Below are 26,472 nucleotides of genomic sequence, written 5' to 3' on the forward strand. Positions count from 1 at the left end.
CTGTGTCACTGAAAAGGAATAAAATCATGCTCTCAAACTGAAAATCTACGCTCTTGAATAAAGATAGGATCATTCTTCTATACAAGAACAGAAATCTACATACTTGGAATAACTTCATGAATTTAATTAGCTTAAAAATAATTTAATTCATACATGATGTTCCCACATATGACAGTAATAAAAAACAGGGGCAGGCTTTATTTGGTGTTACCAGTTTACTCTGGTCAGTTCATGGTTTTGTTAACAGCAGCAGGTATGCTCATAATGTTCCTGTAAGTCAGATCCTACTGTCTTCGTCAGCTTGAGAAAAAACTGGAAATCTTGCTTTGTGTCTTCAAACAACTTGACGATGAAGCTGCAAAAAACACACAGACAAGGAGTTGTAAGGACTCAGTGTTGTCAGAAGTCTTATATATTAATATATAATATGTAGAATTATATTTAATAGTCATATAATAGACAGTTTTGTTCTGTAGGTAATAACACCATAAGATCCAATAACACTGAGAAGAACACACAACATTTTTCTGTAGTTTATTTTGACTCAATCCCCCACACACACTGTCCTACTACTAAATGTGGATTCATCCGCTGCGGAAAATAGTCCCTAACAAATGAACTCTTCCCTGCCGATTCAGCAACGTTTGATAAAAACTACAGTGACCAGCTGTTAAGGAAAATAACTGAACCTTTTTGAATAATTAAGTCTATATATTTATAAGTCATTTTTAGAGAGGAGTATCTTAAGTTAGAATCACTATCTAGTAGTGAGTATGGGATGTCAGACTGCAGTTAGAAGCTATTTGGCTTGGCTAGCCTGTATAAAAATAAGGTGTAGCTGCGGTGGCTCTGGTTTAACAGCACCATGGTGTGTTTATGGTGTTGTATGTTCTGAAAGACCGATATGCTGATATCAGTGTGTGGAGGTACCTCAAGCCCAAGGGAATTATGCCATCAAGAGCTACTGCATTGAAAAGACTGAAGTGGAGAAAGATGGGCTAAAAGTCAAACTAACCAGGCAAGCAACATTACAATTGTTCTAAAAAGAAGAGACTAGTCACTGCTTGATGGTTGTCTGTCTGTTGAAAGCAAATTTAACTGAAAATGACACTCCAAATGAGGATAATTCCTAATGATGTCAGTGAACTTTGAGTACCTATCTAGCACTAGAGGAAGGATATCAAGTATACAAACACTTGTTTCTATTATACTATAATACAGTGAGTTGTCCTTTACCTCCTGTTTGCTGGTCTTCACTCACAGCAACATCACTGTCTGTCAAAGACTGTCCTGTCAAAGAAGCCAATATCTCTTTGTACTGCTTCTTATGATGAGAGCGAATAAACACACCAAATCCTTCAAGACAAGAAGAGATGGTAAAATGATCAAATGAATGGTTTGAACCACTGACAGAGAAACATTAATGCGGTGATGAGACAGAACTTACTGATGAGAAGGTTGAAGTCTTCCTCTTTCTCAGTGAGTAGGCTCACCACTGTGGTCACCAGGTTTTCATAGTTGTCTGTTGTCTTGTAGCTACGAATGGCCTGAAACAGCTGAGCTGATCTTTCTGTTCCCAGGGTTTTTCTCACATCAGCCAGAAAGGTACTGTGGACTTCATTCTTTGAAGCAGAACCTGGTTAACATGACAGGAGAGTTCTATGTTTAATGGAAATGAAGTCAACACATTCCTAATACACTTTGTCTAGATATACCACCAAACAAAACTGCATTTTCTTTCAACCATGTAATGGAAATGTAATAGATTACAGTTTACTAGTTACTCTATTTAAAATATAATAAGTAATGTAACTATTTCAATGACTTCATCAAAGTCATATAACTTATTACATTTGATGATTTTTCTAATTTTAGTGAAACTCATTAAGCACCAAAATCTAAGTTCAGCTGTTTTTCATGGATACTGACATGATTTATAAGAGAGATCATTTCTTATAAAGAAGATGTATCTCTCATTTAAAATGTATTCATTAGTTCATGTAGATTTTGGAATATAAAATAAAGATATTTGATGAGAAAAGTCAAAAGTGTGACATGAGCTTAATTGTTACTGTGACTCCATTTAAGCTCCAAATAAACCCACGTCATGATTTATTTACTAAATATAAAAATATATTGATTTCAAAAAATTAAAAACAGCAATGTTGTAAATGAAACTATGGCCTGTGAGATAGTGTCACATATAATTTGGAGTGTGGTTAATAAAATAATTTAGTCAGTATATTGTGGTCATTGCGTCTGGAGATGGCAGAGGTAAAACGATGACAGTATTGTGTGCAGTGTAAAGGAATGAGTCCTACCAGTCTGAGTTTCTCTTAGACCTTGATGGCTTAGGTGATGTCCTCCTTTATTGAGCTGCTGCGTGTTCAGCTGATTGCAGGCAGACGCTCCACTGGAACTGGAGGAGGATAGAACCGCACTGTGCTGTCCATCTTTTGCTTTAAGAAAAGAAGATATTTACACACTGCTATGCTGTTCTGATCCATAGCTCTCTCATGCGACACCATCAGGGAGGCGTCTGATTGGTCCCAAATGTATTATGTGACATGAAAATGAGCTAAAACATCCATCCAGAGCCTTCAGAACTATCTACATCAACAACAAGAAGGCAGAGTCCTGCAGCAGATGGATTCTGCCCCCCACAGAGTCCTGATCTCAACATCATACCATCAGCCATCTGATTGGGGGGACATCACAATTCCCAGTACCTCCCACTCCCACTAATGTATTGTACATTTATTGTTTGTTGTATATAGTATGTGGAGATTGTTTTATTGTATATAGTATTTTATTTTATTTTTGAATTTGAGAATGCTGTTGTGTCAATTTGAATTTCCCCCTAGAGGGATCAATAAAGTTACCCTACCCTACATGAAAAGACAGAAGTGGCAACTTCTCCAAGAAGAAGGAACAACCAAACTTTATTTGCTAAAAACTGTTCATGACATTATTTTTGAAAACATCGTCACTTTACTTTTAGTGCCTTAAACCTTTTCACAGTACTGTATGTGTAATATGATGTTTTTGTTTAAACAGTGCAGTGTTGGAGTGTTGACGTACCAGTGTGCAGCATCAGTGCTTTCTTCTCATCCTTGGACAGAGAGTGATCTGGTACGTATCCACAGCCTCTCCCAGTCAGCTCTTGGCACTTCTCATCAAACCTTTTTTTGTGGTGTGGTCGTACAAACTGATAGAAACCTGTGACACAAATGAATCAACCAGTGACAAACTTGACATGGAATTACTTTGTTACTTTATTACTTTATTAACCCTCTCTTCTTCATATTTCACTAGAGGTTAGAGTATAAAAGTTGGAGCGAGTAAATAAAACAAAACACTACTACCACAACATTAAGTACAATTTGCAAGTAATCAAATGATGTGCGACTAATTATCAGCAGTGAACGTTAAGCTTCTGAGAGCTGCTTTGCCTGGTCAGTAATCCAGCCTTCCTGTGCTGATGGGTGAAGACACAGATGGGAAAAACACACTGAAATGAATTTGATCCAACAGTCCTTTTTGTGATTGGTCACAAAGGTAGTTTATTTTATGTGTGGTCATTTTGAGGCAGGGTGCAGTTTCAAATATTATTGCTGCTCGATATTTGTGAATGACAGATAAAACAGTGATTTCTTAAAACCTCCACACATCCAACTACAGGAGCATACAGCAGGATGGATGGAACATTATTGCAGGTCTGTTGTACTGCATTGCATTATATTGTTAAGGAGTTTCTAATTGTTTTGGTTGCTCTCTGTTACAGGCACAGGTGGTGAATCAAAGCATGACAGTATAGATATAGAGCTCACTGACAGCAGAGGAATCACACTGTAAAAGCCCTTTAGAGTCAAACGTTTCCAGGAATTATGGAACCAGAGGAACTCATCTCAAGAACTAAACTAGGAACTAGTGCAGTCCTGTTTGTGTTTCAGTAGTTGTCCTGTTTAAATGAATGAAAAGGTGTTATTCATTTCTACTTTAGAACATAAATGCTATTCAAACAATATTAAAAAACCTTCCTTCTTTTTGACACCACTCCTCTATCTTTCACTTGTGATCTCTCTCTTTTTTCTCTTGCTCATTTGACAGTAGGTAGTCAGGAAGTCGGGACAGCAGCGACAGTCGTCCTTGCAAACCCTGCTCCTTATGGTTCTGTAGCTTTGCAGAGTAAAACCTCCCTCACATCTGGAACTAGGCATGGGCCGGTATGAGATTCTGACGGTATGACAACCTTAGGTAAAAATATCATGGTTTCACGGTATTATGATTACAGCTATAAAATGTGATATTTTGAAATGTCTGTATTTAAAAAAAAACAAAAAAAGGAAAAAAATTCCATTGAACAGTCTTTTATTTTTAAACATATATAGAACATGATGGAGCATTAGTAAATATGTATTTAAAATAAATAATAATAACAAATAACTGACTTCTTTCTAAATAAAAAATAATTCAAAAAAATAAGTGCAGTCCTTTAACTGAGACTAAACCTGCAACTCAAGTCACGACATGAATGAATTATTTTTAGTGAAAAAAAACAACAAGAAATGCAAATAAATGCAATCACTTAACCTGTGGCTCAAGATCAGAACATAAATAATTGAAAAAAGTAAAAACACTTCTAAGATAAATATAAATAAATAAATGCAGGCAGGAGCTTAAAACTGAATCTCAACAGTTTCTGGATGTATTGCCTCCTCGCGATGCCACTGACCACAAGCACGTTTTGCATGTCGGGGCCTTCTTCGGCCATCTTTTTACGGTAGCTGAAGTATTCCTATACAGCCAACTTGGTCCTTTTAGACGAGGGGAAAGCTAGCCTCCTTCAGCCATCATACAGTCTGCAGAGCTACCTGCTTGTAACAGCAACTGGAGGAGTACGGGAGGAGGGGAACTTTACGCTGCAGCTGCACACGACCTGAGCGACCTCCACTCTCTCTCTGACCAGACGTCACATTAAAAAAAAAAAACTCTACTCATACCGCAGTGACGGTGTGACGGAACATTTTAGTGGTTTTGAAACCGTGACTTTTTCATACCGTGGTATACCTTGAAACCGGTAACCGGCCCATGCCTATCTGGAACTGTCCTACATTTAGTCCCTGGTTCCTTCAGTCTAAATGCAGGCTTAGTCCCTCACTTCCTCAAAAGGTTCTTGGTCATTTGGGAAAGTTCCTAAGGTGGAAACACCCAGTATATGTAGAAGTTGACTTACCCCAGAGCAGACTATGTGTATTAGTGTCTTCAGCTAGCACCATTGTCTCAGCCAGCAGAGCATCCAGGTCGTCATTCTTCTTGTAGGTCTGCAGAGCCTGGACGATTCGCTCAAAGTTGACCTGGCTCAGTGACTTCTTCATCTCTGCCAGGAACTTCTTAGCCTTGCTGGCTTTATTTTCCTCAGAGACAACCTCTGACACACTCACTTTCTTCAGTGAGGAGGGAGAAAAACACACAATGTACATCAGCAAAATAAGATATCTAAAGTAGCATTTACATGAGCTCATCACAGAATGTAAGGATAAAGGAATTTGAACAAGACTAACACATTTCAGCATGCACTGTGTATTTAGGTGGTTCTGCCCTTTAAACCTGCAGGTGTTATGAATGAAATAGAAGAGAAAATATGCATGTGGTCATCATCAGTCTATGTGAATCTGAATTACACCAAATGAAAGAAACTATGGTTGCTTATTAGCAGTTGGTTGACTTAACTCTTCAGACACAGATTGACAGATGATGATGATGATGTAGACTCATTGTGTTAACCGTGGCCTTTCTCTTTTAATTGTGTATAGAGGAAGCCTGAAAAGTTGAAATCCTTTGTGATACACAGAAAGCATTTCACTGTGGATTCTAGAGGAAATTAGATTTGTGCAAAAAAAACACCAGCAGAGTTCACTCATCACCTTTGAACTGACCTTTACTTTATGTGGAAATTTGGTGGCGTTCCCCTTCAACAGGCAAAAAATAAAACAATTATATAAAAATGATTATTTGATTATTGAACTAAATTTTAAAGTGAACACTACTCATTTTAATGTGCTTGCCTCAGCTCATTATCAGCTGTATGTGTTAACATAAATATAAAAATGAAACACATCCAACCCATACAGCTATGACTGGCCAGCTGTTAAGTGTTGGGTAAATCCAGTCAATCCAGTTATTACTTTAAAACTGCGGCTGATATTTAGAATTGATTGATCAGAATTGTGCTCAGAATACAGCAGCATTTATACAGCAGACATGTGACTTGCCAAAGCAGGAAAAGCATAGGTGGGATTAATAACATGAATGATGCATTAAATCTTACATACTGTTCTGTGTCAAATTTGTAAAAACACCCTATACACATTTATTTTAGCCAGACTGTTCCTAATGTGGAATCCTAATGTTCCTAATGGAAATAAAATGCAACTTTTTAAAGATCTGAAAAAGCTGATACACATTTTGATTTATGTAAAATGTACCAAAATCAGCTGTATTCATCATATTCTATAAAATGTTCTCCAGGATCATAAAACATTGATTGTGAATGTCTTTTTTTCTATAGACACATTGAATAAACTCTGCTTGCTCATTAATGCAGCCTCATTAAGGATTAATCAAATATTTATTAATGACTGATGAGGAATGTATGAATATGAATTGGTGTGGACACTAATTATGAGTCAGATGAGACAGTCCAGGTTCCAGGTAAGGTGTGTACTCACTCACTGACATGACTTACTGGGACAATTAATGGAATGGAACCACTGTGATTATTTACATCTGTGTTTTTCCTGCTGTGTAAACTTTACACAGCAGATATTTTGTTTTGTTTACACTGTAAAGTGTCTATTTAATATTTCTTATGTAGAAGTGGAAATGTTGGTCTGATGATGACATCATTGAAAAGGATAGGGGGTCATATTCCATGTCAAATTCACATTTCAGAGATGTGAGCTGGCATGGCAATTAAACAGCCCACACATGTAAAGATGGCAGAGCTGGAACACAACACAGACTGATGCTGTGGACATGAAATGATATCAAAAATCTAAACCACATATCATAAAAAATATAAATGAACAGGAATTCTGTTGTTTAGCAGATCATGTACCTGTTCTTGGACCAATTTGATTTTTCGTTTTCCTCCCCGGAGCTCATCATCCAGCCTCTTATCATGCTGAAGAGACATTGTGGACAGACGGTGGGCCTATAAAAGAAAATGCACAATTGAACAAATGAAATAAAAATGACTATTATTGCTCGAAGATAATACAGTGTAATCAGTAATAACTGTACTAACCCACTGTAATGTACAGCAGGAATCACACTACATTTGCTCTTATATGAAATATGGCACAGGTCTTATTTTTCCACAGAGTCATTAGATCAGTGGTAGGCAAACAGTGGCCCATGGGCTAAATCTGGCCCTCCGGCAAAAATATTTGGCCCCTGAAAAAAGCTCAACTTTCACTTTCATAGTTCACATCAGAACTGCTGTTGGTCATTTTGCCAAATTTTTATTAATATTAGTTGCCTTAAATTAATTATACTTTACTTACTAATGGGGATAAATTTGTTGTTGGATACAGTCCTAAAAGAAAAAGTTGAATTCATCAATTATATTTTTAAACAACCCCCCCCCCCCCTCCCTCCCACATTGAACAAGCTGGCTCACAGGAATCAGTGTACCTTCTCCTCTCCTGCAGCATCATCTTCTCCTCCGTTGCGATGGTCACCTTGCTCCAGAGCATCCAGCAGGTTGACTGGTCTCCTCTGACTCTCATGCACCTCAGACTCATACTCAATACAAATCTTGTTGATCCCGTGAGCTCCAGTGATATCATCTGACAACAGGTAAACACATCAATGAAGGACTTACTTTTCCCCCTGTGAAATGTTTCAGGAGACCCTCTCTTTATACTAACTGAGTCTCCTCCTCTTCAGACTGGGGAGGTGGGTGTCCAGCACTTTGGCCTTCTGTGCGCGGGAGCTTTGAGAGGAGGAGCAGGTGGTGAAGCCAGAGGACTGAGTGTCTGATGAACACACTGTCCCACAGCTCTCTGGAGGAGCCTTCTTCTCCACCACAGGCCTCTGATACATTCACACACAACAGCAGCAGTCAGTGCCAAATTCTATTCTTCTGCCTTAATATAACGCTAACTGCTGTTTTCCAGATTACTTAACTGTAAAAGAGCTCTATAATACATTACACTGAAAAATAATAAATATAAATATTGTGATTTCAGGGATGGAATGTATTTTGCTTTTGGTATCACATATCAAACACTATTATCCTACCATTTTCTGTGCAACCCTGAAGAACTGAGAGACATCCCGGACTATGTTCCCAAAGCCGTCATACACACGCACGTAAGGCCTGACCCATGATGGCAGATTAGCTTGAGCAGATTGACTTTTAAACCTGTGGAGGAGTCACATGTTTGTCTGTTATTGCAGTACTACATTGTAAATATCATATTAAATCAGATCACATTATTATGACGTTATTATAAGATTAGATGACATAAAATCAAACAGCACTACACTGATCCACAAATTCTGAATGATGAGATAGGAGCTAAAATTTGACTTCAGTATTTCACTATTGGTGATTTCTCAGAATTGGAAAATTCCATAAGCCTGCAGAGTGCAGGTAGGACATTAGGTCAAAGTGATGCTGGCAGTACTGCAGCACCACCTGAGCTGCACAGCAGTAACAGGAAGTTGTCATGATGGCTGACAGCATCATTCACCATTCCTGACCTCTGATCACACAGGAAGATGGCTCCATAGTCGTCCTTGTGGCGAATGACTCTGCCGATGGCCTGGTTAACAGCTCTGAACGCCTGCTGTCTGTACCACTCCTGCCCAGACAGGTACTACACACACACGCACACGCACACACACACGCACACACAACTAAAGGTTAGTGGACTATTACAGACTGCACACTAACTCTAAGCAGGAGCTCCAGAAAGCTGAACAACCAACAACAAAACAAAAAGTATCAAATCTGAGAAAAAGATTGTGATAACTATTAATTGGCAATAACAATGCTATACATACTGCATCATGTTAGTATAAACTGTTCAAGTGTGATGATTTTTTTGTATAGTTATTGCTAAAGCAGAATACTATGACAATTAGTATGTACATACTGTGAAGAATTAGTATGAACTATGGAGATGGGTCATTAATGAAGAGTCTGCAGCCATGCTTTAGATTTGAACAGTGTCAGAATGTTAGGTCCACATACTCACAATGTGACTGCTGTTACCACCAATGACTACAAACCAACCAATCAGAATAAAATATGAAATGACTCAGAATGCACTGACTGATGTGACATTTTGGAGTTAAGTTTAGGAGAAAAGACACCTGTTGTCCTTCATACTACTATAGCACGCACACCAAGATTCGATCAGAAGCTTCCCACACACTGAGACATGATACCCTAACCCTAACTTCATGATCATTATTGTTGGAATCCATCAAACAGTTATTGAGATATGGACAGCCACAGGTTAGAATTCAATCATGAGGTGAAGCTCACCTTTACTTCCGTGTTTTTCTTCCGGTTCATCTCATCCAAGAACTGCATTTTCAAGATGACTCGAGGGTCCATCTTCGGGGGGAAGGGGAGGCCAGTAATAATAACACCACGACCGTAAGTGTTTGCAAAATCCAGACCTTCACTAGCCTGATACAGGAAGACATGTCAGGAGATGCTGTGAGATGGATGCATTTATTTAATCTTACAGGTGATGTGAAGAAAAATACATGTGATAATAAGCATTACATTTTAGAGACCACTTAACCACTTTTACTGGATTATAACTTTTATTGAGTGGTGTGATTGTGTTATATTTTTTTTCTGATATTTGGTATCAAAGGCAGAGTCAGCATCTCTCTCTCTCTCCTCATCTCTCCACACCTTAAAACACTAAACTGACAATGGAATGAACTATAGTTTAGAAATTAAAGTAAATTGTATGTATAAGCTATATATCACTGTGGCAAGAAGGATGCTAATGTCTTTCTCTCTGTGTGTTTGTGAATCCATCACTTTGATCTAGACTGAAATATCTACAGCTATTGGATGGATTGAAATTAAATTCTTATGACATTGGTCATCTCCTGACTTTTCCTGTAGTTCCTCATTTGTGTTTTTTAGTGAAATATGATATTGGTGGATGGATTACCTTGAAGTTTAGTACGCACCTTCATCACAGGTTGAACTTAAAATAAAACTGATGACTTGTTTTGGTTTATAAGCAAAGCCTTCGAAACTAATAAGTGTTGGCCGCTAATTAGCTAATGTTAGCATGCTAAACCATGCAAAACAGATACCTCCTGAAAGCCATGATGTAATTCAAACACTACAAAGATCAGGGTAAAACCAGTATATTTTAGAGGGAGTATCCTCACCTTCCCTCGACACACAGCAAAGAAGCTTCCTCCTTTAGATGCTGGATCATTGACTTTGTTGTAGTAACCATCAATCACCTGAGAACAGACACAGAGACAGCTCTCACACTGACAATTCTGTCATTTTTATTGTATTATTGTTGTGCAACTGTGCAACTTCACTTTTATTTTCTTTGTTCTCTTAACTATGGCGGCAGCGGTATCAGCACAAATTTCCCTTTGGGGACAATAAAGTATCTATCTATCTATCTATCTATCGATCTATCCATCTATCTATCTATCCATTAGGCAAAACCATCAGAGGAGTCTGATTAGATCTGATGGAACAATACATAATATAATTAAATAAGAACATTAGCTTTAGGTTAGTACATCAGTATTAGTGATTAGGTTGTCGGCAGATCTTCAAATTATCATATTAATAATTCTTAATGCCACTATGTAGCCATAGAAATACAAAGTTTAGGGTTTTCCACACTCACTGCAGATGTGTGATAACCAGATGTATGTTCACAGGATCGGACAGTTAAGAGATACATCTACATATTCAATACGACCACACTCACCTCATTAAAGTTGCTCTTTCCTTTAGGTTCAACAAATATTGGCTTTATGTTCTCAATGCGATCTGCGTGTCCATTAGCCTGGGGAGAAAACACATACACAGCAATATTTTACGGTGCCATAAAAAAAGGATTTGCTTCTTTCCTGATTTCTTCAAACCAACTTTAAAATAACATAAATACAATATGAATAATCACAAAATACAGTTTTTAAATGATAATTTAATTTATTGAAAGAAAAAAAGTTAATTTAAGTTACTGAAATATATCAGTCTAAAAAGGATCCTTTCCAAGTTTCTGGAAATCCAGCCAATCACAGTCAGAGCCATTATTAAGACCACCTCTGAACAGCTAAGAAACAATATGAAGTGAAGACTCCAGCAGTTCAGTGTACATGTGGCTCTCCTCTCCTGCTAAGAAGAGTATGCCAAAATATCCAAACAGCAAAATGAATCCTGATACTTTAGAGAGGCAGTTACTGTTTCACATGGGTGATTCAGGTAATGGATACCTTCTTTCTTTCAATTTATCAAATCCTCATGGAAAATCTGTACTTTGTGTTTACTCTTGTCTAATTTAAAAGTCATTCACCATTCAATTCAAAATGAGTTTGAAACATCCACTTACTCTCCAGAACTCCAGGTTTTTATCCATTAAGGTGAAAGAGGAGAAAAACACTAAGAGACCATGAGGGACCACACGGCTCAGGTTGGCTGAGGAGAGAACACAGACATGCAGCTCAATCATAGAAATGATCAGTGTTATAAAATATCACACCTCTGGTATAACTAAAATAATGAATACAACTTTGAATATGCCTTCACAAACATAATAAAGTTTAAACATGTTTGTAGATATGGTGTGATCTTACCAACAGTGTTGCCTAAAGATGACATGTTTTCAGGAACAAACCTGTCACATAAACAAAGATGATGATTTTTATTTACAGGCATCAGTAAATTGTAAGAATCTAACAAAACAACCCCAACACATGTTTAGTCTACAAGGAAAGAAAATGTACAGCAAAACATGTCAAAAGAATTGCTATCTGAGCTTCTACACCAGAATGTTAAATGTACAACATGACCGATTCTAAAGTCATGTGCTGGTCATGTGCTGTGACTTCTCTCCTCTTTTCCAGCGTGTGGGAGCTTGTGTCTGTGACTGCTGAGGTGCATGTGTAGAGCGCAGAGACAAAGTACTAACCTTCTATCAAATGCTGAACTTAAGTACACTCCGTCTGGACCTCGTTCCACAACGCTGACAAAGATCTGGTCCCGCTCGATCACGTGACTGTTCTCCAGACACACTGGGAATTTTCTATAGAAACCAAGGATACCAACGATAAAAAACACACTGGGGTCAAGATCACAATTTATGCAACAAAAAACAATGATGACAAGGGTTTCATTGATGTAGTGTTTGAGTTTTTATTTTATTTTGAAGTGACGCTAGTGAAGTTAGTGTGTTGACCATGAACCACCATGTTTCTGGTTCATGTGTGGTAGGGAGTCTTTGTTGCATAAATTTGCTCAGGATTTTGAAATAAGGTGCAACTAATTTTGTTTTACATTACATTAAGCTTGATCAGGTGTTAATGCTTATATTGTCATATGCATTAAAATACCAATACCAGTCTTTGTTAAAATTGTGGTTGAACTTTGTTGTAGATTTATGTGTTTCTTTCCTTTATTGTAAATGTGTAGGCCTTTTATTGGACGATATATAGTCTCAGAAATAATCATGATAAACGATATTATTATCATTTGAAGATCATTTTATTCCACTGATATAATGATAATATAATTGCATAATAATGTAAGAGGGGTGGGATTGGAGAGTGGGTGCTACACTTCATTTATGGTTGAGGAGTTATTTACCTTCTTCTACAGTCTCCACTCAGGACCTACACAGTGAGGAATGGAGGACACTACTTGTTTAGACAATGTGACATGAATAGCCTCTTAGCTGCTAATGTGAAGTGTGGCAATATTGAGGTCAAAAAATGATCAAAGTCATGTCCATGTATCATATGGTAAGTCCATATACAGACATGATGATGATGATAATTATTGTATTGTACGATGAGTCAGTAACGTAATTATTGTGACAGGCCTATAAATGTGTGCATCAGGTATAGACCCTGTATGGGTGTGTGCATGTGTGTGAATAGGTGTGAATAGGTGATTGGTGCACTGGCTTCTGGCTCCCTTCAGATAACAGCTCACTCTATCTCACTATGTATGAGGAGCTCACCTCTGGGTTTCATTTTTGATTTAATTCTGAGTTTATTTACTCTTTAGTGGAGTGCTTGGTATTCAAGTCACTGCTGAAGAAATGTTATAGCACACCTATAAAAAGATAAAGTAAGACTTGATGAGGGGCAGGTGAGCACAAACAAACTTACATCCTCATCTCAGAGGTGAAGGAGGACAGAGGAGACAGCGTTCCACTGGTCAGAATGATAGAGCGGACACCTTGATTGACCAGGTCTTGCATGCTGAAGCCAGGAGAGAAGCACCAGTAACTCAGAATGTTGCCTGCAAGGTGCAAACAAACACATAAAAGGCACATTTAAAGTAACAATGTCAGCGATACATTTTGTTCTCCTTGGTGTCACCTCTATGGATGACCCAGACAAGTGAGATGCAGCTCAATAAGTGGCACACCTGTAACATGTCTGCATATCACAGGCTGATTTACCTTGTTTCTTAGATGTGGATTGCGCCCATACATCTGTGTTCTGTTTTTTCTTGTTAGTGCTGGTGTCTTGATGAATATGAACCTGTGCCAAACAAATGATTATGTAATATCACTGTACTGTATATGCATGGCAAACAAGTGTGTGCAATCCTTTCCATATGGCTGGTCTTAGCTTTGAATGGACACACACCTTAAAATGAATGGTGTTGGCCTGCATCTGCTGCTGTCTGTCCTTCTCTGATGGTTCACCACAGAACACCAGCTGCAGGAAGGGGAAAGTTGTTGCTGTGGTGAACATTTGCTTTGTCTACACATGAGATTTGTTGACGATAAGAAATATATAGAAAATCATCAACCAATCCTTTCATTTTACACTGTGGCACACCTGTATGATATCATTCAGCTTCTGCAGTCCACTTGTATTGAGGAATATTCCTGGCTCTGATGAGAAATATGTGTCACACAGTTCATTACGTTGCATATGATTTTATATTGTAGCAGTGTTTTTAAGTTACAGCGACTAGGACTAACACAGCACATACCGCTACTGGTGTACATACAGTTCTTACTAATAAAATATACACTCAGTGGCCACTTCATTAAGAACACTTGTGAAATCCAATATAACAGCTGTGCCATAAAGTCTACATATACAAAGTGTATACATCTTTAGTTTTTGCTGAGGTGATAATTCTACTTTGTGTTTATTATTGAGGTAGTAGTGGGTGATGATGTACTGGAGTACAGAATACTGAATGGTGATCCTAATATTTTGCTCCTCTCATGTATGTTAACAGAGTGCACAAGTATTAGAAACACCATTAAGTATAATGTACTCCAGTACACTATAACATCCCACCACGATAATTAATCAATTATTAACATAAGGTAGAATTATCACCTTTCTGACAATGTCAACAAAAACTGTATAAAAGTAGAACTAAGCAGAACTGTTCTATCTGTAAACTATACAAGAATACAAATGTAACAGACTTTGAATGAATGACTGCAACAATTAGCTGACAGAAAATGAATCAGCAACTATTCTGATTACTGAATGACTGAGTAATTCTTTTAAAAAAGGAAAAATGTGGTGTGCTGTTGTATAAAAAAAGCAGCTATGTTAAATGCAGGAGAGAGGAAAACAAGTCATACTGACGTCCTGCTAAGTATCCAGTGATCTGATCCAGAGCTTCACAGACAGCCGTCTTACTTCTGTAGGTCAGGTGGGCTCTCTCTAACAGCTCATAGATGAAGCTGAGACACACACACAGACAAACACTTCATTTCAAAATCCACTTCATATATCTTACCAAACACAAGGGGAATATGTACTTACATTTGGTTTCACTGCATTTGTAAGAGTAAACTCAGTTTCTCAGCTCATTAAAGAGGTTTCATTAGTTTTACAAGTACAAATACAGCAGTGTTTTGAAGCATTCAAACCTCTCTGGGTCATTTATATCATACTGTTACACAGGGCTGGGTATCATTTAAAATGTCCAGCTATTAGTGTCAATACAATACCTCACAATGTAATAAACGATACAGGTGAGAAGGAGTTAAGGACATGTATGCACACTCTGGCTTCAGTCAATGATACAGAGCAAAACCATGTGAACTGTAAATAATGTTGAATTCATAGAAAAGAAATGCTGCTCCTTTTGGCAGAGCTCAGTGTGTGAAACACAGAGTATATTTGTACTAGAGCTGCAACAATGATATGCTAAGTCAATCTACAGAAAGTAAGTAAGTTTTTAAAAAGCAAAAATGCCAAAAATGTACTATTTTCATTGTTTTTAGTCTTCTATGACATTTGAGTTCAGACCAGCTATTTGAATATGCTAAGTTGGCTTTGGGAAAGTGTAATGGGCATTTCTTGACTATTTTCTGACCAAAAGTTTTATCAATGAATTGAGAAAAGAATCAGCAGATGAAGCTGTTCTGGCAGCCTCTGCATCAGTGAATGTAGAAAATCACCTCGCAACTACACTATAAATCATCATGCAGGTGGATGAGATAACAGGAACTATACAAGTGTTCTGATTATATTATAACAAATTATAAGCAGAGCATTTGTGTTTGAATGTCTGTGTATATGTACTACCACATTCTCTCTTACATTCCAGGTTTTGTGATGCCTTTGTCACTTGGAACATCATAGGAATCGATAGCAGCTTCCAGATCCAGCAGTATCTCTGCACAACAGACAGCAGCCATATGAAACAGTCCCACAGAGCACTGATGAATGCTTGAATAAGCTTATTTATCTTATTTAAAACCATAAAGAAAACTTACGCTTGATTTTTGCAATAGTGTCTATTTCTATTTTTAAACCTGAAACAAAACCAACAGACATATAAGCACATTTACTGTGTTCAATTATCTTCAATTTTGTGTCAATCAAATGACAGAAATCCCAGCTTTATGTGTGCAACCTTAATATTTGAGACAAACAAACATTCTGACCAGAGTTGAGAGATTCTACGTTGAAGTCGGGAGTGACAGAGTCTTTGCTGCTAGCTTCTTTAGCCTGCTCCACCAGCAGTTTGTCCACAGCACTAATAGCTGAGGCTAAATCATAGGGAGTGAGGTCGAATGATGTCGACTCTTCACACGTCTTCTCCTGCAGACAACACAAGAAATAAACTGGTGAACCACAGAGACACCACAGTCATGTCCAAATAGATTATCTTTAATGTAGTCCTGTATGTTCTAAAGAGTCTGGCTTGTACCTCCACACTGGTTGGTATGATGTATGTTAGTCAGGTTGACAAAATATAAAAGGAAAGATAAGGTATCTTTATTGATCCTCCTAGGATCCATTATTCATTTAATACTAGTAGATATAATCTAATACTGGTGCTTTTTAGATGCTTGTATAGCATTTATTGCTTTGTGACATTCACAGATGGTGATAGTCCAGAGAGTCTTACCACGTTATGAGCCTCATCAAAGATAACCACAGCTCCATTCAGCTCAATGTTGTGTGCCCTGCGGCTCTGTGGAGCAGAGAAGAACAGATTACCACAACTTATGGCAACTTATACAACGAATAACAAGAGATCACACCATCACACATCATGTTTAAGCACACACACTTCAGTGTCTGTGTCAATGCTGACCAAAAGCACTATTAGGTCTCTTCTATGTTTATAGTCTGGTTCACATAAGGTGATAATCATACCCCACTTCAATGATATTTATGGCATTTTTTGTAATAGTCAATGTATTTGTATTCAGATATTCCCTCACTATATACTAATGTATTTGTAGTGGCATGTGACACGTATTGAATTTGTATCACTGACTCCTGTAGTTGTTTTGTGAAGCAGAGCAGGGTTATGTAAATGTTGATGGGACAGTTACAGTGGCCCTGTGGTGCAAAACGCTACAATATTGGACAAAACACGGCAAAATTTAACATTTAACAGAACACCACACCAAAAGTTTTCAAAAAGTTGAAAAAGGTGGGGAAACCCATTCTTGTTTGGACACCTGCATTACTGTTGATGCTGTACTGATCCACCTGTTAACCTCATACTTCATCTTACCCTTAGTAATGGATCTTACACTCCCCCACTTGGGGCAGTAACTCACCTCTCTCCCAACCTTTTTCCAGCAGAGCACCATGACCTTATATTTGACTCCCATTCAAGCCACTTCACACTCTGTTATTATCATCATTATTTATATGTTATTTATTATGTAGTACTACAAAGAGGGCCATGCCAATCTGGGTCAGCACTACATCTAAAGCATGCACTTTCAGATTTGCTTGTTTTGTATACAAATGTCTCCATGGTCTTGCTCCACCACCGCTGAATGAGTTCATAAGAAAAAGGACTGCGGGAGGTTTGAGCACCAGGGCTTGTGATAGAGGGAACTGTGAGATTCCCCACAGACGCACCACATATGGGAGGAATGTATTGTCTGTTGTGGGGGGGGGGGGGGGGACATCTGGAATAGTCTTCCCTCCACAATAAGGGAATGCCCTACATACTCTTCTTTTAAAAGGACAACTAAAACATTGGCTCAAATCGAATCAAAAATGCGACCACTAACTGGACTTACCATTGACTGAACTTTTTATTACATTGCTGTATTGTCTGGATCTGATATCCTTTTAATTGTGTATTGTATTGTGCTGTGTGTGTTTTATTTGTATCCTATCTATTTATTTGCTGTCTCTTCGACTTGTATTCTTTTTTATATTTATTTTACTCACTAGGGACTACAGACGCAAATTTGCCATAATCCGGCATATTTACAGAGATGTCTAATATCAATGTTCATCAATATGCACTGTCCCTATCCAAAAATAAATTAAATAATAAAAATAAATTATTTTTATTATTATTATTATTATTACTACTACTACTACTACTACTACTACGACTACTACGACTACTACTATTATTATTATTATTATTATTATTATTATTATTATTAGTATTATCATTATTATTATTATGCATCATGTACCTTATACTATAAATACTGTATTGGTACAGTATGGATGTATGGAGGTACAGTACACAGATTTCCTTTGCTTTCCTTAAAAATCACAGCTAAAAATACCAATAATGAATGCTTCCAGTGCACTTTTTGATAACAGAGATAGTTTAAAATCACCCTAATTTCACATTTTGCAATAATGGAAACTGACTGTGTTTGACTCACTATGTGAAAAGCCGTAATAAGAACATTTTCAGGACAAAATTAAATGGAAAAATGCTCCATTTCAATTTGAAAATATTGTGACAAATAAAAAGCCTTGTTTTTCATTTCCTGATTTTCATTTTAGAATAGTATCTGTAGACACAAAGATAGATGGATAGGTCTCCTATCACTAATGAGACAAGGTAACTCTATCTTTGTTGTCTTACTGTATACTACCAAGGGACTGAAAGAATGAAGAACACCATTACTCTGGGTACATCAATAATAAATGCACAACATGGTCTAATAAAGTACAACATGTCCATATAGTATTGTGGTGGGACTATTTCAGTTATCAGGTAAAATCCTACACTGTCTCACACACACAGTCCTAACGGCAGAGCACATGGAGAAGCATGAAGTCATCTTAGGCTGGAGCACTAACAGAACATATGTGAGTCAGCTTACCTTTGGATCCAGCAGGTAGTTATACGGCATGAAAATCACATCTGCCTGAGTTTTCATGGAACGAGAGAGGTAGTAAGGACAGGCCCTGAAGAAAAAACATTACATTATGAATTATATGTTGGAAACTTGCACATCACTTTTCTGTGACAACACATGGAGACAAAAAAACATGTCAGGCAGCAAACATGATGATGAGAAGCTCTGTATGGAACTGTCATCTGTCCAATCTACTAAATCTGCAAAATATATATTTTATATATAATTAAATGTGACTGGCATTTATGGAAGGTGAAAGGTGTATTTATTTGGGATAAACATATAAAAATCACTGGTATGGTCCTTGAAGAAAGGGTTGCCAAGTGTGAGAGGAGGCTGACCCCTGAAGTACTTTTCTCCATTCTATATTCCCACTAAATAACACAATTTATGATGCAATGTCTCCTCAGGAGGACTAAAGTTGTACGGTCGACAGGAAGCCAACAGGAGGGTTATGTGATAGAGACATATCTAATTACAGCCAAATAATCTTTGGTTTATCTGTACTTCCAAATATGTGCTGATATTAATATATCTGTGAAGCTGCTATCAACAGGTGAGGCTGTATAGAACAGATCTGCTACTGGTGTTTTATGTACAAGTTATGGGCTTTTCCTGCTGTCACTTTAAATGTTCCCACACTTCTACTAAAGCGAGACAGAGATCTGTTAGTGAAACAGATATAATGATGATAAATATACGAATCTCACTTTTGTTTATTGCCGAACTTGACCAGATCTTCCATGTCCAGGATAGAATTCACCAGTTCTTTGTCAGTGCTTTTCTCTAAAGAAGATATGAAAAACTGATTACTACATACAAAAAGGGAATACAAGTAGCAATTAACAAACAATTCAAACACTGACACTTGAAAAACAGCTGTTTTCCACCACTAATTATACAGTAAATCCATACAAATCACTGTGGTCACTATTAAAACATATGTGTAGCCTTTTTAACATGTGGAGCTAAATGTCATTTTTCCTGTTTGCTAAATCAAGTCAATTTATTGTCTATAAATGAACTTGTGTTGAAGTCACTGATGTCTGTATTGCATAGTGTTAAATCATTACCGTCAACATTATTGTAGAAGACACATGACCTGGTGGAGACCTTGGCTCTGCACATGTGGACCTGGAACATTAAACAGCAGCTTCAATAAAAATCTACACATATCTGTTCCACTTTTTTTTTTTTTTTTTTTTAAATCTCCTAAACCAAAAGCACAACTTTTGGTTGTGTGGCATGAACAAATCGACAGCAGTCTCACCTTGATATGATTGCTCTCCTGACGCATCACTTCTGGGTTGATACACAGCTGCTCTCTTGATCCCAACACACACACCTTAGGTCTGAATCCAGAGGAGGAGTGACACATTTTTAGTATTTAATAACACTTAACATCACTTTGAACATTTCAAAGATTATTCATTTATTTTCCAACCTCCTCTTTATTTTTAGCATTTTAAAAAGGTTTTACTTTATATTTTTGCAACACATTTTTATTGCAGTAGCTTCTTTCTCTTCCTCTTCATTTCTTTTGTCAGCGCTTCTGGGTTTTTGGTTTGTCAGTCCTATCTATTTTTTGACCAGTTGATCATTTTTCCCTCACATACTCATTAATACAACCTAACCACAGTGTGTTGTGACCTGCTAACCAATCAGCTCTGCCAACCGTCAAATTGACAAATAAAAACAGTACAACTTTTCTTTTATTCCAGTTGGATAACATTGTTGTTGGGTGGAAACCTTTTACCTCCATATTTCATTTTGGACATACTAGGATTTTGACCATAATTATCAATATCAAGAGAATGGGTTAAGTCTTGTGTCAAATTTATGTGGAGCCCAAAATAGCATCATGTCTGTATGATAGATCCAAACATGTGCCCACTGATGATTGTTATTATTGATCATACAATCATTCATTCAATGTTACTCAACAGCTCATTACAGACATGAAACCATGCGGACATCACACAGGAAGGTTTGGACATGATTACATCTGCACACCTCTGTGACAGAGCCAGCCATTAAATCAATAATATGGTCACGCTGTGCAGTATAGAGCAGTTTATATGCCCTACATCCATTTACAGCTGATTAGAAGTGTAAAGTAATCAGGCTAAAAGGCAAAAAAATCAATCAATATAATCTCCAGTACAGAGAAAACACTTGTACTTCACGTCTTCATCAGTTAATATTCATGATATTCCTCATGTGACCTGAACATCCACATATAGACCTCCTGCATAACAAAGAGGGACAGTTAGAGGCTGGCTATGTGGTCAGCATGGAGCTGGACTAGCTGATGGTGAACACTGAACAAACTGCCGGCCAAATTGCTGACAGCCCCCCTCTGTGCCCCGTCATCATCAAACAGAGTAGCTTGTTCAGAGACAGGCTGCCGCTTCCCAAATGCAGCACAAACACACTCAGACACTCTTTTGTTCCCCGAGCCATCAAACTGTACAACTCCAATGTTGGAGAGGGGGGGGGGGCTGTCACTAAAATGCTTTATTTTTTTTTACTTGGTCTTCATTAGTTCATGTGTTTATTTAGTATCCTTATCTATTTTTAGACATTACATATGGTTTTTATCCTGCACTTTATAATCAGCTCTATTGACTGTTGGCTTTGGTTTTAGCCTTACACCTCTGTTTATTGTTTGTTGCTTTATCACTTGTATGCTTATATTGAGCTGCTGGAAACCTGCATTTACTATTGGGATTAATAAAGTGAGCATCTATCTATCAATCTATCTATCTAAACTGGATCCTAGTTCCACATATTTATGTCAGTAAGCTGGGCCACACATCACATTATCTACAATATTAACACCATGAAACTGCAGTAAATGTATTATCAAAGTAGTAGGTGCATCAGTAGGAAGATATTGACAAAAAATCCATAAACATATTTAATCCTGCATGTCAACATTCATCACACCTGGCAGTGTGTACTGTTGAATAATAACATAGTTGACCTGTATGACGTGTTCTTTAACTCGTTGACCACCTGGGTGAGCTGGGAGTGTGTCCTCGATGCATATATGATCTTGGGAATGTCAGTGTAGTAGGCTGGAACACAGTAAGAACACACAATCATTCAATTACATTTCATAAAGTTAGATGAAGCAAGATATCATAGTTGTATGTTAAAAGTATGTTTATCATTCAGATGTAAGTTTAGTATGACTTTAGTCAGAAATAACTGCCATATACTGCGTATATATATTATACTGAGTATTGCTGTTTTACTCTATGGCTTTCTTAGTCAGTCAGCAGCTCTGCTAGATGTTGCAACATTAAAACATCTGGCTGAGGTTTTAGTTCAACATCACTTTGAGTGTGCTGCCACCTGCTGGTACATCAGCTTTCTACAACTCATTCAAAATAAGCTTCAGGCTGCCAAAGGAGCCAAATACATTATCAACATACTTTTCAAATTTCATGTACAAAATTGTGAAGAATAAAGCTCCTGAGTATCCAGGTTTAGCTGTATAAAAGATGATCATAATAATGCAACAAGAGGAAATGTAACCCTTACATACTGTTCAGGGTTTTCTTGTAGCCAGAAATGTGATGACGTCTCCTACAGTCACCAAGAATACACTAATTGAAAATGTTTCAACTTTTAAAAACTTTTATGTGCAGCTGGTACATGTTTTTGTAGAGTGTTTGAACGAGCTATATTTATTCAAAAATGTAAAAAAACCCCCAAAAAAACAAAAAAAAAAACACACTGCTGCATTCTTCACATTTAATATAATTCACTGAAATCATTGTTATTGTGTGCTATGTAACAACATAATGTAAAACTAAATATACTCTAACTGTTCTCTGAAAGCTTCATGAGGTATTCAAGAGTGATGTGTGGTATAGAGACTAATTATACTGTGAAGGCTCAGAATATAAACTGCTTGTAAGGGTTATAAGTGATAGTATTCCTTGTAGATTCAAGACTTCCACTGAGGATTCACATATGACAATGATGGCCACCAAGAATGAGCCTCCTGTTTATTGGTTGTAGTTATCTGAGTGAGACTAAAAAGAGATCCAAGAATGTTGAGCCGAGGGAGCTGGTGAGATTCATCACAACTGAAGAGCTGCAGCTGGTTCCACAGCCTGACAATCAGCCACGAGGCCAATCATTATGCATTTCATAGCTATATAAGAGAGGGGGAATGTGATTGAAGCCACAGGTGAATATGTATGAGAATGTCAATAACAGATCCTGAATATATCTTCTATGAAACACAGACAGAAATTAAATGAAAAACGAGGCATTAAAGGTCTGATTTCACTATGAGAGACATGATCACCTTGCTTTCCAAATGAAACCCAAATAAGCATCTTCTGCACTGCTAGTCTGTCGACTATTACACTCATATAGAGCGAGTTTGTGTTTCTGTTATTTGGGGATCATTGCACCTATGATTATATCTGTACAATGCTCAGGCACAGAAGAAAGGCCTCAATTAGACTCTATATGCAGAAATGAGTGTACACATAAGCACAAAAAACCAGGACACCACAGCCGCTGAAACACCAGTCACTACACAGAGCTGTTTGGTCCATGATATGAACATACCTGGCTTGTCCCCATCAGTAGCAGCCGTCCCCCAGGAAGACAGGGGGGTGTCAGGGAACATCTCCTCCCCTCCCAGCTTCTGTGCTATCTTGCGGGCAGAGATGGTGTCCTTGAAGTGCTCCCTCCAGGCCAGGGTGGAGCACAGCAGGCACAGGGTTTTACCAGTACCTGTGGGACTCTCCAGAACGCCATTCACTCTCTGGAACAAACAGGAAGACAAGTACAAGGTGAGAGCTTCTGTCAAACTCCATTTAAAAAAGTCTCATGTTATGAGGATTTCTTTCTTATTAATGGACATTAACTCCTGACATAACAAGGAAGATGATGTAATGTGTAGTTTTGGTAGAATGATATTAGTGGGATAACCTTTTTTTTTTTTACTGAACCAGTCTTGATTGGAATACGTAGCAACATGGATGGGATGTATAGAAATGTTACTGATTGTAAAATATGAGTGTCATTCCAAATAAAGACTGTCCCAAAAACTGCACTTTCTCCAAAGGCTCAGACTGTTTGGTGTCAGCCATAAAATTATGTTGATTTTCTATAATTCTGTATTTGACAGTAATCAGGTACGGACTTGCAGTCTGGTTTGGAACACTTTCTACCTAGAACAAATCAAAGATTGAGAAACTGGTGACATCTGCAATGACGGTGATTGGACAAAAAAAACTACTCATCTCTTCAGACCGTTTTTGAGAGAGTCGTTATAAAGCAAGCACAAAAAATGATCATAAAACTAATCGCTATAAGCTCTCCTTCCTCCCTACGTTCATCTCTCTTCTCAACAAATCAGTCACTTAATGTTAAACTGCTCTTATATGAGCCCAGCCTTCACTCTTTGGTTTTTATCTGGATAGTATTCATTTAACTTTTAACTTTGTTTTTGCTTTTATTGTAGACGTACATCCTACTATCATGATTTTATTTATTTTATTTTATTCTGCTCGTATTACTTATTGTTAATTGATATGCACTGTTTTTTATGATCTATTTGCTCAACATATATTTTTTTCTTACATTTGGCATTTTAATACTTGCTCACTTCTGTTCTCCTTCTTCTTGGTGAAAATGATGATAAACTGCAAGTGCATTACTGTGTAGATCAGGAATGACTTAGTACACTTTCCTTTGTTGTTGTATTTTCTGATCATGTTCTTTGTTGGTGTTTTGTGTCTGTGTTTGCAGCCCCGTAGTACTGCTGTCTACAACAAATGTCCCACAAGGGACAATAAAGTTTATCCTTTATCGTTATTCTTAAAGCCAGAATGAAGTTGTTTATTTTCCAGTAACAGTTGTACTCAGTTTGAGCTAATGATTCCAAGTTGAGAAACATTGCAGTTGAACAGACACGGCAGCTAGTGTAGTTTAAAGCAGCTTCACATGTCAACACCTACCTTCTGAAGACATTCAATCACTTTTTGCATGTAGTCTTTCTGACAGTCATACGGAGGGAAGGGGAAATTCACCGTCACTCCATTCAGGGACAGTGAATGCATCATGTGTCTCAACAACAGCGCTAACTGACTTCACTGTTCACAATGACGCACTTTGACAACCTGTCTCTTAGCTCCAGGTTAACTGTCATACACTTACGAAAAGTTCACAAGTAGTACAATTAGCAGTTAGCACTGACAAGCTTTAGCTTCAGTCACCACAGACCTGCTCTACTATACTGCTGTCCGTTTGGCGCCACTGTTCCGCTCATGCGCATTGTACCAACAACGTAGCTCTGCTGCCTTCAAGTGCTCTCACTCAGAATGAGAACAAAAACAAGACTGGCAGGTATTAGAAGAATTGTAAAAGGTACGATTTAACCGTTTGTTCGTTCGGTACAACCTTTCTTATATACAGTCTATGGGTACAACTGACACAGACAGACAGAAACCGGTAGTTTTTCGTTTTTTTTAAATTCTAGGCAAAAAACAAACAAAAACAAATCAATTCAGCTCGATTTCTTGTATCCACTGGTTGGTGAGCCTTCAGCGCCCCCCTGCTTCTCATTGGCTAGACAGACAGACCTTTAATTATTGATTAATATAATTGAATAATAATTTATTATGCTCTAATAGGCCTACATCATAATATTTTATGACCCACAATGACAATAACAATGTTTTTTTCAAATATTCTGTTGGTTCATGGATCATAAATTAATGCAACAGTATTTATATATTTTATTGCCTGTTCATGTGCAGCAGAGTGACCATAACACATTATTTCTCTTTGGAAATTGAAGGGGGAAATTGGGAAGCTCAAACATTTAGTTCAGTTCCGTTGCTTTTATTGTCCCCTAAGGGAAACACTTGCAGACAGGTTTAAAAAAAAAAAATAGACAACTATCAAAAACATAGTCACATGTAAAAACAAGACAGACAAATCACAAGCAACAATCAAGTCTGGCTCAAACATTTAAGACTTAGGATGTTAAAGCTTGGGATTTTGGGACACTGCACAGACAGATCTATCAAATATACAATATTTTGTTGTTGTTGTTTTTTAAATACCAGTGTTTGCCTATTGTTTGTTGTTCTCACTTTAATCCTGTGAGTATATGATTTTAATGATTTAGCATTTCTTCCAGAAGATTCCATTATACACTAAATCCAGGATATACTTTTCCCCACATCTCACACCACATTTTATTATGTATTCTGACTGGGAGAAATTAGATGTATTTAAATGATGTATGAACTGACTGATGTTAGTTGACAGATCATCAGTCGGATATCCTCCACATCTTGCTCTCACACTACAGTTAACCCAGTGAGGAGTTATAATGAAGAAAGATCTTATAAGTTTTTAATTATTTTGGGAAGGGCAAGTTAGCAACACTTTGTTATTGGTTGGAACAAATCCCTAACAGTCATGCACAAATCCGTACCTGTGTTTATGTGGTGCTGCAGGCCAAGTCTATTATCTAATAGATGGATACAGAGAGTTTGAGGGGAGATGACAGGCTTTTAGCATGCTCACTGCTGTTGTGGACAATCACAAGCTTTTAGTGCTG

General features: G+C 37.5%; 1 protein-coding gene across 1 annotated transcript; it reads right to left on the reverse strand.

The window, feature by feature from the left end:
• Positions 1-208: 208 nt before the first annotated feature.
• Positions 209-24,975, reverse strand: rtel1 (regulator of telomere elongation helicase 1). The gene is made up of 33 exons (XM_053317040.1): positions 24,860-24,975; positions 23,463-23,661; positions 21,856-21,949; positions 20,140-20,221; positions 19,943-20,003; positions 19,580-19,655; positions 18,834-18,918; positions 16,640-16,705; positions 16,173-16,329; positions 16,002-16,040; positions 15,826-15,901; positions 14,863-14,960; positions 14,089-14,144; positions 13,894-13,965; positions 13,704-13,785; positions 13,408-13,540; positions 12,207-12,320; positions 11,872-11,912; positions 11,628-11,713; positions 11,004-11,081; positions 10,438-10,515; positions 9,563-9,709; positions 8,773-8,888; positions 8,308-8,431; positions 7,935-8,100; positions 7,699-7,853; positions 7,121-7,216; positions 5,237-5,447; positions 3,082-3,219; positions 2,322-2,459; positions 1,448-1,636; positions 1,237-1,356; positions 209-355 (listed from the first exon to the last, which is right to left on the reverse strand). The coding sequence occupies exons 1-33, from the start codon at positions 24,962-24,964 to the stop codon at positions 297-299; spliced, it is 3,537 nt and encodes a 1,178-aa protein (XP_053173015.1). The 5' UTR covers positions 24,965-24,975; the 3' UTR covers positions 209-296.
• Positions 24,976-26,472: the final 1,497 nt, after the last annotated feature.

This window comes from Scomber japonicus, chromosome 4 (assembly GCF_027409825.1).
Source record: "Scomber japonicus isolate fScoJap1 chromosome 4, fScoJap1.pri, whole genome shotgun sequence".
NCBI classification, from domain to species: domain Eukaryota; kingdom Metazoa; phylum Chordata; class Actinopteri; order Scombriformes; family Scombridae; genus Scomber; species Scomber japonicus.